Source organism: Centroberyx affinis, unplaced genomic scaffold (genome assembly GCF_046629955.1).
Source record: "Centroberyx affinis isolate AG114_WGS23_722 - 3 ecotype Tasmania unplaced genomic scaffold, CSIRO-AGI_Caff_v1 ptg000235l_1, whole genome shotgun sequence".
NCBI lineage: Eukaryota > Metazoa > Chordata > Actinopteri > Beryciformes > Berycidae > Centroberyx > Centroberyx affinis.
Window position 1 is genome coordinate 217,045 of NW_027278920.1, and position 14,643 is coordinate 231,687.

General features: G+C 38.7%; 1 protein-coding gene across 1 annotated transcript; it reads left to right on the forward strand.

The window, feature by feature from the left end:
• The first annotated feature begins 236 nt into the window (after nucleotides 1–236).
• Nucleotides 237–1,973, forward strand: gpr25 (G protein-coupled receptor 25). Its single transcript, XM_071543224.1, has one exon. It carries the CDS (start codon nucleotides 274–276, stop codon nucleotides 1,399–1,401), a length of 1,128 nt encoding a protein of 375 aa, XP_071399325.1. The 5' UTR covers nucleotides 237–273; the 3' UTR covers nucleotides 1,402–1,973.
• Nucleotides 1,974–14,643: the final 12,670 nt, after the last annotated feature.

A 14,643-nucleotide genomic window follows, 5' to 3' on the forward strand; every position in this document is an offset into this window, starting at 1 on the left:
CAAGCTTCAAGTTAAATGCTTTAAATAAAGGAATATTCTATAACTTTTTTGAATCATAACTAAAACAATATCCAAGGGAAAGAGATGGTATATGAGATGGTTAAAAAGAGACAGAACTGATATGGTGAGAAGGAAGAGCAGAAACAGGATCTGCAAGTTTGCCTGTGGTTTTCACACATGCTAACTAGCAGCATATCTGAAGAGTCAGATATACCAGCCTACCCTGGTAAGAGAGCAGCTGTGAAGAGCTTCTCTGTGATCTTGTGTCTCAGGATGGAGCTGTTTGCCGATGATTCAGCCTATGACTACTACTATGAGAATTTTACTGCCAATGAAACATATTACTTGGACGGCTTGGATTGTCCCAGCTCCTATCTTCAAGGCGCTGACATCTATCTGCCCATACTGTATTTCCTCATATTTTTCACCGGCTTTTTGGGCAACCTCTTTGTAATTGCAGTCGTGGGCAGCCAAGGTAAGAGGGGAGGCCGTCTGGTAGACACATTTGTGGTCAACCTAGCGCTGGCTGATCTCGTGTTTGTCCTCACTCTGCCGCTGTGGGCTGTCTCTGCCAGTCAGAGTGGCTACTGGAACTTTGGCCTGTTTGGGGATGCGTTGTGCAAGCTGAGCAGCTACGTTATCGCCGTCAACCGATTCTCCAACATTTTCTTCCTTACCTGCATGAGTGTTGATCGCTACCTGGCCGTGGTGAAACTGATGGACTCCAGATTCCTCCGGAGTACTCAGTGCATCCGTGTCACCTGTGCAGTGGTCTGGTTGGCCTCCCTGGTGCTGGGCATCCCGTCCCTGGTGTACCGCAGCGTGAAGAAGTCCAACAACGGGCTCTCCTGTCTGGAGGACGAACAGTCACCTTTCTTCCTTGGCCTGAGCTTGACCACAGTGTTGCTAACTTTTGTTCTTCCAGTGTTAATCATCGTCCTCTGCTATGGCACCATTCTTATGCACCTACACAAGCACTGTGTCACTGCAGCTAATCCCCGTGCCGAGGCCCGGCGCCGACACTCCCTGAAGATGGTGCTTTTCATCATTGTGGCCTTTGTGGTGTCCTGGCTCCCCTTCAACATATTCAAGACCATTATAATTGGCTCGCAGCTCTCAAATGCTGATCTGAGTTGTTCTACTCTGTCCTGGCAGAGGGATGGCCTCCTCATCTCATGCTGCCTGGCTTTCCTCAACAGTTGCGTGAATCCAGCCATTTACTTTTTCCTGGACCATCACTTCAGACGACAGGCTGAGAATCTGTGTTTGGCCTGCTTGGGAAAGCCAAAGCTGCTTCACAGCCACAACTCTTCAGCTTCATTCACCAATATCGGCACTTCAGAGAGCTTTGGGACAACTAGTGTGAGAAGCCGCCTTCAGTCGTTTGATTACAAAATCTGATGGGGTACAGACTCCACACTTATCTTTAGCTGTGAAGGCATTCATCTGACTGTTCTATCATTTTTTGAGCTCTGTGATCTGTGACAAATTGTTAAGCTTATCTTGGTAATGACAGACTTTTGTGATTGTGAGGTGATTGTGCATCTTGCCCTTTTTGAGTATTTTTCTCTCTGCATAGAGAGGGGAAAAACAGAGATAGATGCAGGTACATATGTATGGTAATGTGTATGGAAAGATCACAAAACACAATGCTATAACTTTGAATTGATTCTTTGTTTATGTGGAAAATTGTATTATCTAAGGAATTTTTAGAGTCAGTACAGTAATGCTGATATATGATTGAGTATCCATTGATATCTTTCAAGCATTAATTATTTAACCTAGATATATGTGAAAAGGTTTATGCGGCTACTGTATGAAAATCTCAAATTTTGATGAGCTTTATAGAATTGGTAAGATTGAGTAAGATTGCATTAATTTAGTAATAGTTTTGCGGTTACCTAATGAGTAGAATTTTGACATTTATAACTGATTAGTTGAATATTTTTGCTGTTGTTTTCTTTTTGATAGATTGAGGAAAAGCATTACTGTTAAGTTTTATGTTATTAATGTTATATGAATAAAAATCTTTACTTATGAAATATATTCATTGGTATGATATATTCATTTCTAAAATAAACACATTTTTTTTACTGTATACATAACCTATCTTAACTTGTTGTTTTCCACACTTATCAATAGCTGACAGCTGTCAGCTGGCACACATAACAGAATACACTGTTATGAATACACACTGTTACACATAACAGAATAAAGTTTCCACAGGCCAGTCCCAGATTTTGGGGAGCCCCAACAAGATTTTGAAAAGAGCCACAACTCTCACTGTACAGATGGTCGTTGAAGCAGTACATCTGGGGAACCAGGAATTCAATTTGGAATCTAACATCATGATTACATTATATTATAATTTAAAAGTTAAATCCACCCACACAAGAGAATTATTATATGTTATTCCATTTTTTTTTGGGACTGTTCAATGATCATACGCTACTCCCCTTTTAAAGTTGGAATCCAGCAACCTGAGACTCAAGTGACAGTTACTTTATTGCACTTATAGAATGTGAGCTTTTGAGCTTTTGGATCTAAATGGGCTTTCATGGCTGTGCTAACACTCCTGAACTACTAAATGTACCCATATCCCGAGAAAATCCTGCTAAGTACTGAAGTACTGCCACAATGCCCACAGTCGGTCTGGTGTCCTAAAATGGTGGCCACTTTAAATGGTGGCCATTTTAGGACATCCTCTGCCGCCTTTGTCATTCCTAGATGTACTTTGTCAGATTTAGGTGGAATTGTATCAGGTTTAAATGTCTTTTGTCAGACTTAGATGGACTTGTGTCAGGTTTAGTTGTACTTTGTCAAACCTGATACAACTCCAAAAGACAGCTAAACCTGACTCAAGTCCACCTAAATCTGACAAAACACAGCTAAGACTGATGAAAGTCCATCTAAATCTGACAAAGTATAACCACGAATGACAAAGGCGGCTGAGGAGCTGAGGATGTCCTAAAATGGCCACCATGCTCCCATTCATCGTCAGTGGAGCAGCTCCAAATCGTGTCACCACAGAGTCTTGTTTTCAGCTTTGGGAGAGACTTGTACTCACACCTAGAATAAATTGTCCACAGTCATAAGAATAAGAAGAATAAGAAGAATATTTATGAAATTTGTGTTTTGCTGGGATGTAGCGTTAAGAACTTGATCCGATATGATGTGATCTGCAATAACCAAAATTGACATTTGAATCTTCAAACAATACTCAAGACCTCCAAAAGATCAATGAAGTTTATATACGCTGGTGGAGAAATATTATTACCTCCACCAATGGAGTTGGATCGTTATCACCCCGTTTGTCTGTCTGTCAGTTAGCAGGATAACTCTATAAGTTATGGATTTGCATGAAATTTAACGGAATGTTTGGACACGGGGCAAGGAAGAACTGATTAACATTTCACACCGACTGGCCAAAGGGGGTCGGGGCAGTGGGCATGGCTTCTTATAAAAACGCATATACCTTCCAAACGGATTCACGTAACACCATCAAACTTTGTGGCCTATCAGAGATAGAGCTGAACACAGCTTTTCTTACACAGATCCATTTTGGTGAATTAGCAGGAAGCAAAAATACCCATGTTTATGCAATAATGGCCAGTGTTGATGCAATGATGCCCTGTATTGATGCAATAATGACCAAGTTGATGCAATAATGACCAGAGCAATAATGGTCAATATTTTGCTGAATTAGCTTCCTGGAAATCAGTGGGATCATGAGCGTCATAGCGGAAATTAGTTATTCGAAAGTTCAAATGTTCATTCATGCCCACATGTTTTTCTGTAACATTTGCATTATGAATCACCCAGTTTCTAAAGCCCTGAAACAGCTAGTCTGTGGTAAACTAATACAACACAGGGCACAGGTTCAGGAAGATCCCTTTTCATACCTGGCAAATAGTTTTACAGAAACACTGACCATCTTTTCTACACAGCACAGTTTGAAGTCACAAGTAATCCAGCAGTGTTTGATATTTTCAGCCAAAAAGGAAATTTCAGTGAAATAAACATTTCACCAATTGATTATAAAAATTAACAATAGCAGTGTGAAAGAACTACGTTTCATTGTTTTTAACGTGATTGGCAGTATCATATTTAAGGCATGCAAGACAGTAGAAAGAACAGTATCGCAGCTGAACTAACTCAGCAGGAAAGTAAGCATTACTTTTAGTTACTGTGACCAAATACCTGCAGTAAACTTAAAAGACCAATATTTGTCTTTTTAATATTTGTTTATTGTGAGCTTTTCCATCAGTTGTATTTTATTAAGTATTAAGTAAGAATGTCTTCCTAACCATGTTTCATATTTATGAGTAAAGCACATTGTAATCTCACTGATTAAGTATTTACATTTTTTATAGAGGTCTAACTGACTGGCAAGCCCAATTATGTTAGTAAAGATAGGAAAGGATCTATGTAGCTATCAAATATATCAACAGTTATGACATTTTTTTTTGTCTTACAATTAGCAAATGGAATGAAACGACGCATCCAAAGGTCATTAGAAGAAAACGTCTATCATTTGCATTAATTGAATAGATAGAGAAATGCTATGTAGAGATTAAGTAAATATGCAGATAAGATACATTTACTCATTGTACTTCAATTATTTATGCAAATTTTACAGGGGTTGACTTGGTCTATGATTTAAAGATTGAAGTAAGCTGTTGTGGTTTGAGTGTGTTATGGTTATGTCAGCTAATTTCTTCGATGTTAATGTAATGATTTTCAAAGTCATGTTAAAATAATTGGAAAAAAATTTAGTTAGTAACTCAAACAACCTTTATACAGTAAGTGATTTAATACTAAAATAAAGTTATTTCAAATTGATCAGTCACTTATAATTCACTGAACACTCTTACTTGAAATAAAGCAATAAATCAAAAATAGGGATTGTAATTTCAACAACAAAAAAATAATTGACAGGACTATTTTACATTATTGGTTTTGATGTATATTATCTGTGTACTTTAAAATACCTACTGTGACACATATTTTTGCATTGCTTACTGTAATAGCATATAATATTATAGTTTACATATAGCTTTTGTCTTCGATTATCCTCATCTTGTGCCATTTCTGTAGAGTGGAAATGGCAGAACACAGAGAAATTACTGTAATGACTCATATCAATAGAATTAACTGGATATTTATTTCAGAAATGCATTTATTCAGGAAGAATTTAGGATGGGGTGCAAGTATTTTGAGATGGTAAACTATTTCCTAATTTTTATGGCAAAATTTTGTGGCTTCCTATTGAATGTGAAGTTGGAATTTACTAATAAGTTGCCTCATTAATGAGGAAAATCTACGATTAAACTTCAAACTTCATGAATATTTATATCAGAATTTGTAAAAGTACATTTTCAATAAAAACTAAAAAACCTATGACAGTTGTTAAGAATTGATCAAAAATCCTTCACATCTTGATGACTTGAAACTTCTCTGTCAAAGAACACACAAAGTGAACGGTGTGACCTCCGCCTTTGATCTGTCAGGCATCGCTCTGGGTGAGAGATATCAGTCATTTTCCGTTGGTGCCAACGGTGAGAAGACAGCCTTGTAATGTTCTCACGGCCCTGTAGGAGCTCTGCTGTGGTTGGGAGCCTGTCTCATTACAAAACATTGAATTTTAGAACCAGATTAGTAAAACATGCTGACAAGTGACCCTTTAACCTGTAAGATGAGCAAATTCTAAACTGCATGGTGACGAACAATGATAAACGCAAATAACACTAAAATAACATAAATGCAAATAACACTAAAGTAACATAAGAAATGTTACAATAACAAGCTACAGTGAACTGAAAAGTTAATTAGCATTGCATGATGGTGGAAATATTAACTATGGAAAGGGACTGACAAAACTGTGTAAACAAACACACAGAGCGTTCCAGGAGCGCTCATACCAGGCCTGTGGCCCTGAAGAGATCAGATGATTGGCTGTGGTTTCCTTGCTTCTTATAAACCTCCACCACAACTGCACAAAAAGTTTCTTACTGTATGTTTGTCTGATAACTCAGATACTAGGAGATGATGAATGGATCCATCAATTTATATGTAAAACACTTCTGGGTCCTGAGCTTCTGGGTCCTGCTTTGATTTAGGCAAAATTGACACACTGAAAAAAGGCAAGATCATATTTTGACAATGAAGTTACAATTCTGTCTTTCCTGTCAGCAAATCTGGCATCAGGTCCCTTCAAAGCTTAATCTTAATGGCACTTTGATGCGTACGGTGGACTTTGTTTCAGAATATGTGAGCAAAGTGTTGCAGTACAGTTTCAAAGTAAAAATAAATCATTACCCTCTTGATACGTAATATGAAAACAGAAAGCTCTATGCAGTATTTTTTTCCATATACTGACAAGAAAAGGTGATGACCTGACTTTTGAAACCTCAGAAACTGGTAGACTGGTTGAAAGATGTGTTAAGAGGGCTTGGTTTCAGCTTGGTTTCAACTATTATGAAAGGTAGTTATTGTTCAAAAAGGATGTGATATGATGATGTTGATTTCATAGAAGGCATTTCAGCCCAAATGAAACAAGGGAGTGAATAGACTTTTTACATTGTTTAATTGGTAAACTTTCAAAAAAATGTTTACAAACTACACTTTAGTTCAGTACCTGATCCTCTATCAATCAGAAATTAAAAGCATGTTTCAAATGAGATATCTGGTGCATATTTATAAATGGAGGTCAATGTGACACCTCCACTGTAACAGAGAGGAATAAAAGGCAACGGTCTTCAGACTATTTTGACAGCACATCAAATAGAAGAACAGTAGAAAAACTACTTGTGATGACTGAAACTATTTTGCATGTTATGCACACAATGCAGAGTGGAAAGAGGTTGGATTATATAATTCCAATATCGCCAAACTATAGGGTAAGGGTTAATGTGCTGTCAAATGTTTGAAAAACCACTTCAGCTGATGAAATGCATCACATGAAGTAAAACACATTTCACCACCATTTGTCACTGTTAACTATATAGGCTAGAGTCAAGAATATATGTTCTCTACTGTGGATGCATTGTGATTAAAAAAAATTATGACAAACTATAAAAACTTAGTTTTAGTTACACAAATGACATGTTGGCAGACTAATGAGCCTGTGTGTCACATGAAGAAAACACACTGGACCTGATCGAATCCATCACTTCACACATAAAGTCAGACACTTTTAACCACCATATGTCATCAAATCATCAAATGTTGACTCACTTGGTGACACTGTACAATGGCTGAATGGCTACAGGTTGCTGGCTTGTCATGCACAGAAGGTGTGAATAATTAATAAGTTATTAAGTTTTTATTGTCATATCAAGTCTATTTAACTAATATCTGGTGCATTTTATACTGTCATATTGGATACACCCATCCACCTGAACTCATCCATTAAGAAATGCTGATTCACATATAGTACAATTCATTATGACTGAACAGCTAAAGGTTGTTGGCTTGTGCTATGAATAATGAATTGGTTATTGGATTTTAGTGTCATATCAGGTCTGTATATATATCAAAGTGACCCAGATTTGTGCATACTTTAAATTGGCAAGCTAAATGGCTCATTGAATGGGGAGTTTTCCATCAACCTCGCGATGATTTATGGCACAGTGAGTAGGTGATGTGTTTTATTTTAGCATTCTGAATTGGTTTTGTTGTGTTGGGCCATACAATCTCAGCAATATGCATTGTTAACTTGGCCAACCCAGACCAAAGCATTGGGCATCTTTTAGGGGAGAACGGGGATGGTTGTAACACGGGATAGTTGTAACACTTTCAATTTCTCCAATCAGGAACAAGCTACGAATCACCTGATTCACTCTGCACATGCTCAGTTTAGTCTTTATTCCTCATGTGAGGAAGTAGCACCCTGTGGCAGACACAGCCAAGTTTATAAGGAAAAAAACAATTTTGAGGTAAGAAAGTATTTTTTTACACACACACACACACACACACACACACACACACACAAGAGTGCAGAACAGACAAGCACAAACACACATAGACGGATAAGCAAGCAAACATACACACACAAGAGTGCAAAACAAACAAGCACAAACACACATAAACAGACAAACACAGACACACACACGTATTAATATTCAGTTGTTGAAGATGGTGCACATTTGCACATTTTGTTCAATTTTATTATTATGTTCAAATGTCTGTCATTACTATGACTGACAGTAACTAACATACTTGGCTCACACACACACACACACACACCAATTATGTTAAAAAGTCATTTAAGTGTTGAATAAAAAGCTTTCAATATCTTAAGTTTTTGTCATAATCCTTATTTCATAATGTTACATTTCACCCCAGGCTATGTTACAACTAACCCGGACTATGGGGTGAATTGTAACATTTCACTCCTTGTGTTTGAGACTAAACCATGCATTTTCTGTTTGTGTTACAGAGATAACAGCTACACCATTTAATAGCAGACACATGTAACTAGTTTGTATCACATTTTGAACGCACTGGCTTAAAAGAGCTCCAAGATACAGACAGAAATGTCAAAAATGTTACAACCATCCCAGGTCTCCCCTACACAGTTTTTACCATATAATGAGACACACCCAGATAGATGAGGTGAAGCAGCAGAATCACTAGAATCTCTACTTCTATTATCTAGCTTGATTTGTTACTCCAGCAGAGAAATCTACCTAAAATCCTTTATAACCTTTATAATTATACTATATCTGATCATTTTGTAAATGATGTTACTTCTCTAAATCATGAGAAATATAACTTTGTCAGAGACTTGGCTGACTGATAACTGTAACTGGCATTGTGAATTGCCTAAATACAATTCCTTCACTCCATAAGAAACAGGTTAGTGGTGTCTTCTTATCTTTCGTGATGATTATGATTACAAAATCATATTTCTCATTTTGAATTCAGATATGATTGAAATGCAGGGCAATGCCCCGAACAGGTTGCCAGTCCTTCACAGTTCATTAATACCTGCAGGCTACTCCAGTTATTTTCTTCCATCGTCATTTACAATCATACACGAGTTACCAGTTAGCTGGTTCACTGTGAACCAGAGCAGAAGATCGCGGTGGCTCCTGATAGCCATGATGCAGCCCATCCTACTAGTATGATGTTACATCCACATGGCACAGGTCGGTGGTTCCTAAAGTGGGGTCCGGGAACCACCAGGGGTCCTTGATAGGGTTCCCAGCAATATTCCCAGCTTAATGTAACTTTTATTTCGCTCTTAGACGTTAGCCTAATAAGAAAATATATAAGGAGGATGGCTATTTTGATTATATGTTTCACTGTCATCATTCCACCGACAGTGTAGATAGTTATGCAATGCTATACTAAATCATAACTAACTACAAACATCTTCTTTGCTGTGGTTCCTTCAGTTAAAATCTCGTCAAGTTGAAGATGAGTCTGCCACATTATGGTGGCAGGTTTTCAGGCGTCCTGCATACTACGCAAAGCACTGCTGACCTCTAGCGACTGAGATTAAAAAGGACCCAAAACATTCCCAACACATGCTGTCCTCGGTCAATACCATCAGAAAAGGCAACTGTTCTCGTCTATGCAATAAATAAAACGAGTTGTGACGAACGAGTTAAACTTACTTACAAGAGACCCAGTAAGAAAAGACACGCCATACCTGCAGCCCCTCCACACCTCAAAGCCCACAGAGCAGCAGAGATGAAGCGGACCACTCGACCTATCCGTGGATGGCAAAAAGCGACCTTCAAGTGCCCTCCGTAAACTCCTACTTTCAACATCTACTGTAGTAAAGACGACTTGTCTCACTTTACAGTGCCACTTGATGAAAATAGCTAAGTGACAAAATGGACCCTGTATCAAAAGTAGATTTTTGGTGGCTGTTGATTTATTTAGAAATCATTTATAGAAATCAAGTGGCATATCGCCACTTTGTCTTGCATTGGCAGAATGAAGAGGAGAAAATATGCATCAGACATGTAACAGATATGATAATTAATTGTTTTATTGGCCAATATGTGTTGTATAGATCACATTTACCATCACCTGAGGGTAAAACTGTCCTATACAACACGGCTTCCATGCTCCCTGCCCCTTCAACGTCGGATGTCGCCAACTCGGTTACCGTAGAAGAAATATAAATTGTTAGGTCGTTTATATTTTCGACAGCACATGAAGGTAGCATAGTATTACTTTTACTGATTTCACTCAACAGACGTGAACTAGCCTCTAAAAGTTGGGCTTGGGGGTGTAGCAGACCTTTAATGTTGACTCATTAACGTTTCCACGAATTTACACCATTGAAGTACAACGGAGGGACAGGTTATTGTTTTCTTCAGCCTATTTTCTTCATGTAAAGAAAAGAAACTCCAGCTCCAATCTGGGATAATGCAAGCCAGTGAAGCAGAGGGTGCATGGATACAGATGGAGCACGATGCTAGCTAACTAACTAGCTAACGTTACTTAGGTAAGAGTAAAACACTTAAACGATGTTTTGCACATTATTACATTTTTAAATCTCTTGGTGTACGTTTGCACATCGTCTTATTTAACTAATGCTATTGAACTGTTATACATTTGGAAATAAGTAATTATTAGCAGGCAAGAGTTTGAAATAAGCTGCTAACCGTTAGCAAGCTAGTGAGTTTCTAAAGTTTGTTAAACACTTTACAGCTGAGGCCAGTTAGCTTTATTATGAAGCAGAGCTGAGTGACTGTATGGATGAAATGGATGAATACAAGAAATAAAAGAATCTTCCTTTTTTCCCCCCAAAGAGACTTGAAACTCGACACAAGTTTGCATGTTAACCCAGAGCAGTGTCCTGTCTTAACTTTTGGACCACTGGAAAAATAGAGGGGCGTGCATGCACAGATTAGTGAACTTTACATTAAATGATTATTTAATTGTTCCTTCTGGACTATTTTACTTGTATGGTTGTTGTGGAATCATAAAGGGTGCATATTCATTGTTTCATTATTGATTATTTTACATTCATTCTACATTTAAATTTAACACTATGTTAAACTACTCAAACAGAAGAATTTTTCAGTCTACATCGGATAACTAAAATGAAATTATTAGGCACTTAGACACAATTTGTGCATAGTGTGCACCAATCATACAAATGTATCAGTGGAACAAATCAAATATCAAGAGTAGCTAAAATAGCCTATTATTTTTGTGCCTTTTTTATTGCCTTGTGATAAAAGCCTACTGCCAGTGGTGTGTTAGTGTGTGGGCAACATGATGCTCTATCCACTGAGCACGTAGGACACTCAGAGTATCTGGTTATTGTTATGCCTCCTTTTTTTTTTTGGTAAGCCTGGGTTTATACTCAGAGGCACTCGCTGGCTCTTTTTTGCAGATGCTTTAGTCCTTTTAAAAGTGAACCAAACTTTAAAGGTGTACCGAAAACTATAATACTGTAAGAGATCTTCTGGGTGTACTGACCAGCAGGGAAGTAATGAGCTGGCAACATCCTCTTTCAACAGAAAAACAAAGCGTTTAAAAAAGATCTTATGGGAGAGGAACAATGAAATCGATTTACAGGGGCTTTTGACACTGTCTTGCATGCACTCCCATTCAATAAATCATGCCAGTATAACACTATGTCTACTTTAAAGATGCAGTTTACACATAATCTCCAAAATGTTGTCTTGAATAGAGAGGGATCACACACCTCCTGTGTGAAAAGCCTGACACCATACAGCAGTGATTTATTCAGCTACAGTGGTTTCAAAATCTAGTGTCGAGGTTGGACACCTTCTAAAGAATGCAACTTGAAGCTCATAAATCTCTTTCCCACAGGGACATTGGTTGCTAGCAATGATATTGGATACATGCCTGAATCCTCACCAGAGGCGGGGCTTACCAAGTTGCCATAAGCATTTAAAAAAAAGTGCAGACTTTGGCTTTAATCTCTGAATAGGCCTGCTTTAATGCTACAGTAGTCCCATTAGTTGGTTAGTTGATTTCCTGCGCTGGGATGGAAATGTTTCCCCGATCTATACATTCCTAAGTATAGAGCAGGGGGCAAGAGGCCACGAGTGGTTTTAAGGTCTCTGTGAAATGGTGTTGGTGGGTTTTCACTCTCAGCGTTAAACTAGGGATTGGTCACAGCTCAGAGGCGTCTACGGTTCACATGGTGGTGCACAAGCTCTAATTTAGTAGTCCACATCAGACATATCCCTTCTGTGCACTTGCTCATTTGAGATGCATATCCATTTCCCATCGACATTATGCGCAATTAGTACCTCTAGTTTAGGCAATTGAATGCTTAAAGTTGGCTGCAGGCAACAGGGATACCAGTCAGAGGGATGAGAGAGCCCAGTAGCTTGGAGAGTTGCTTTTCAGTCCTTTTTAAGCCTTAAGAATTTGATGTTTTTTCAAGCATCAATTATAGTCAAATTATCAAGTGTAAATTATTAGATGCTGAAGTAAGAAGCAGTAAAGTTGTAAAGTGTTGGGTTCTGGCCACATGAGGAAATAGCTTGATTGTTGACAAACCTGCCTCCTGGCAGCTGACTGCACTACACAGTGGCTGCAGTAGGTTAGCAGTTCACTTATGTTATAAAAGGACTCAAGAATATTTAAAGAATTTTGTTTTGCCAGCTGCTGTGTTGCCTACACAAAGCCCCTTCTCTGTCTCTCTGGGGTTTCTGGTTTATATAAACCACCCATGACATCCACCAACTGGCTACTTTTATACTGGACCGGTGCCTGTTTTGTACAGCGGTGTAGTGGAACTGTGTTTATCCAAACTGACTAGTCTTACTAATGGGCATAATGGACTTGGAAACTGCAACTGCACAGTTGTTGGAAGTTCATTATTGATAGAGCAAATCAACTTCACATCATGACAAAATATATCTCCTGTGTGGTCGCCGTTCTGTCTCTTCCAACTCTTCAGCTTCCCCCCTGCCTTTCCAGTGTCACAATTCAACCGCAGCTGCTTGCTCAGTGTGTCTAAGCTTCTTCCTTTCATATGCATGTGCACAGCATCGTCAGAACTATACAAAGTATACAGCCTCCTGAATATTGGACCACAATATCAGGGGAGGTTTTAGGCCAGCGCTGGGTCTAGCTGGATTTTAAAATGTTGGCCTGTTTCTTCTAGCATTTCCCACTCCCTAACGTCCCTCTAGTAGGAAAGGCAGCCTGCCTCAATATTGTTGTCATATTCTTCATTTGCTTGGCTTCACTTCCATTTTGATATTAGGTTATCACTCTGCCTGGCTTGCAGCCTTTTTCTACAAGGCGCTGCTGTAGTCATGCTTATTTTATTATCCATATGGATGCTAATAGGCAGGATGCAAATCCCTCTCTGCAGCCTTTACCCACCCACAACTCAATCTGATGTCTGAATGGTTACGTCCATCATCATAGTGAATGCTAAAGGCGAGATTGCTCACCTGGCCATGAAACCAATCTCCAGGCACTGCAGTGTTGTAGTAAATTCTAGAGTTGTTGAGCATATTTGTTTGTCTTGGATATAGGCTTTGACCAGATAATGTTTGTTGCGCTAAGAAATCAAATGCTATGCATGAATGGCTTTTAGCCAATACACTTATTAAAATATCAATTACAAAACCGATGCAAATATTCTCCTCTTCATTCTGCCATTGCAGCACAGTTGGTTTCTAAAATAGTCACCAAAACAGCTACTTTTGTTTCAGGGTCCATTTTGTTATTTCTGACTAAAATATACTTGAATATATGACAAGTTGTACAACTTGGTGTTGGGCCAAATATGGCATAGCGCCACAGTTCACTCATGTAATTTTTTAAATTCTTGGTAAGGGCACATAGTAAGCACATACTCCTCACTCTTGTGTCTGTCACAAAAGGAAGTTAATGTAGTCAAATTCAACATGATTTTAGTCTCTTATGTTGTCACTCACTGCTAACCTAGTGAAGGGTTATCCAAGAAGTTAGATATCTCTAAGTTTTACTATATTGCTAGAGCCAAACATATTTTAAGATATTTATCTGCCATGGATGGTATTTGTGAAATGGGCCCAATTGTGCTTACACTGTGAAGCCTAAATGTAGAAAGGACTGAATCAAATATCCGCCTATTTCGTGCTGTTGCTGCTGCTATGTTGGTGCCATGTCATTTGAGATCTGATACTCAAGTGTCTGGGAATTGCTGGACTTTGTTCAGAGTGTCTAAGCACAGACATTCTTGGAAAGTCTAAATGAATATTGGGATTCTGAGTGAATGTGAGCCATGCAGTCGCAGAGCAGGTGCTGCCTCTGGGTCTCTGTAAATCACGCAGACTATCCCACCGCCATGTGGTTCCCGCTTTTCAGGGGAAACAAAAGTGGCGAGCCTCAGATCAGAAGGCCTTAGAATTGTCAATCTGCATGGAGGTGGATAAATGGTGAAGAGGGTTGCACAGGCTACACATGAATGATACAGGATTTATTTGCAAGTCTCGGCTAGTAACTTCCAAAGTTTTTGGTTAATCCAAGAACAGACAGTTTTGATGGCCTCTTAAACAACCAGGAGATGGCAGTAGATATGCACTGACCAGATTTCTGACCTTCGATGTGCGGAGCAGCTCTCACAAGAGTTAACAATCATTTCAAGCCGTCATTGTTACGAGAACAGAACAGTCCAAGGCTGTTCACACTCGCTCTGGT

What these genes read in the sequence shown, in the direction of transcription:
- gpr25 (XM_071543224.1), top strand. Translation starts at nt 274, where the DNA reads ATGGAGCTGTTTGCCGATGATTCAGCCTATGACTACTACTATGAGAAT.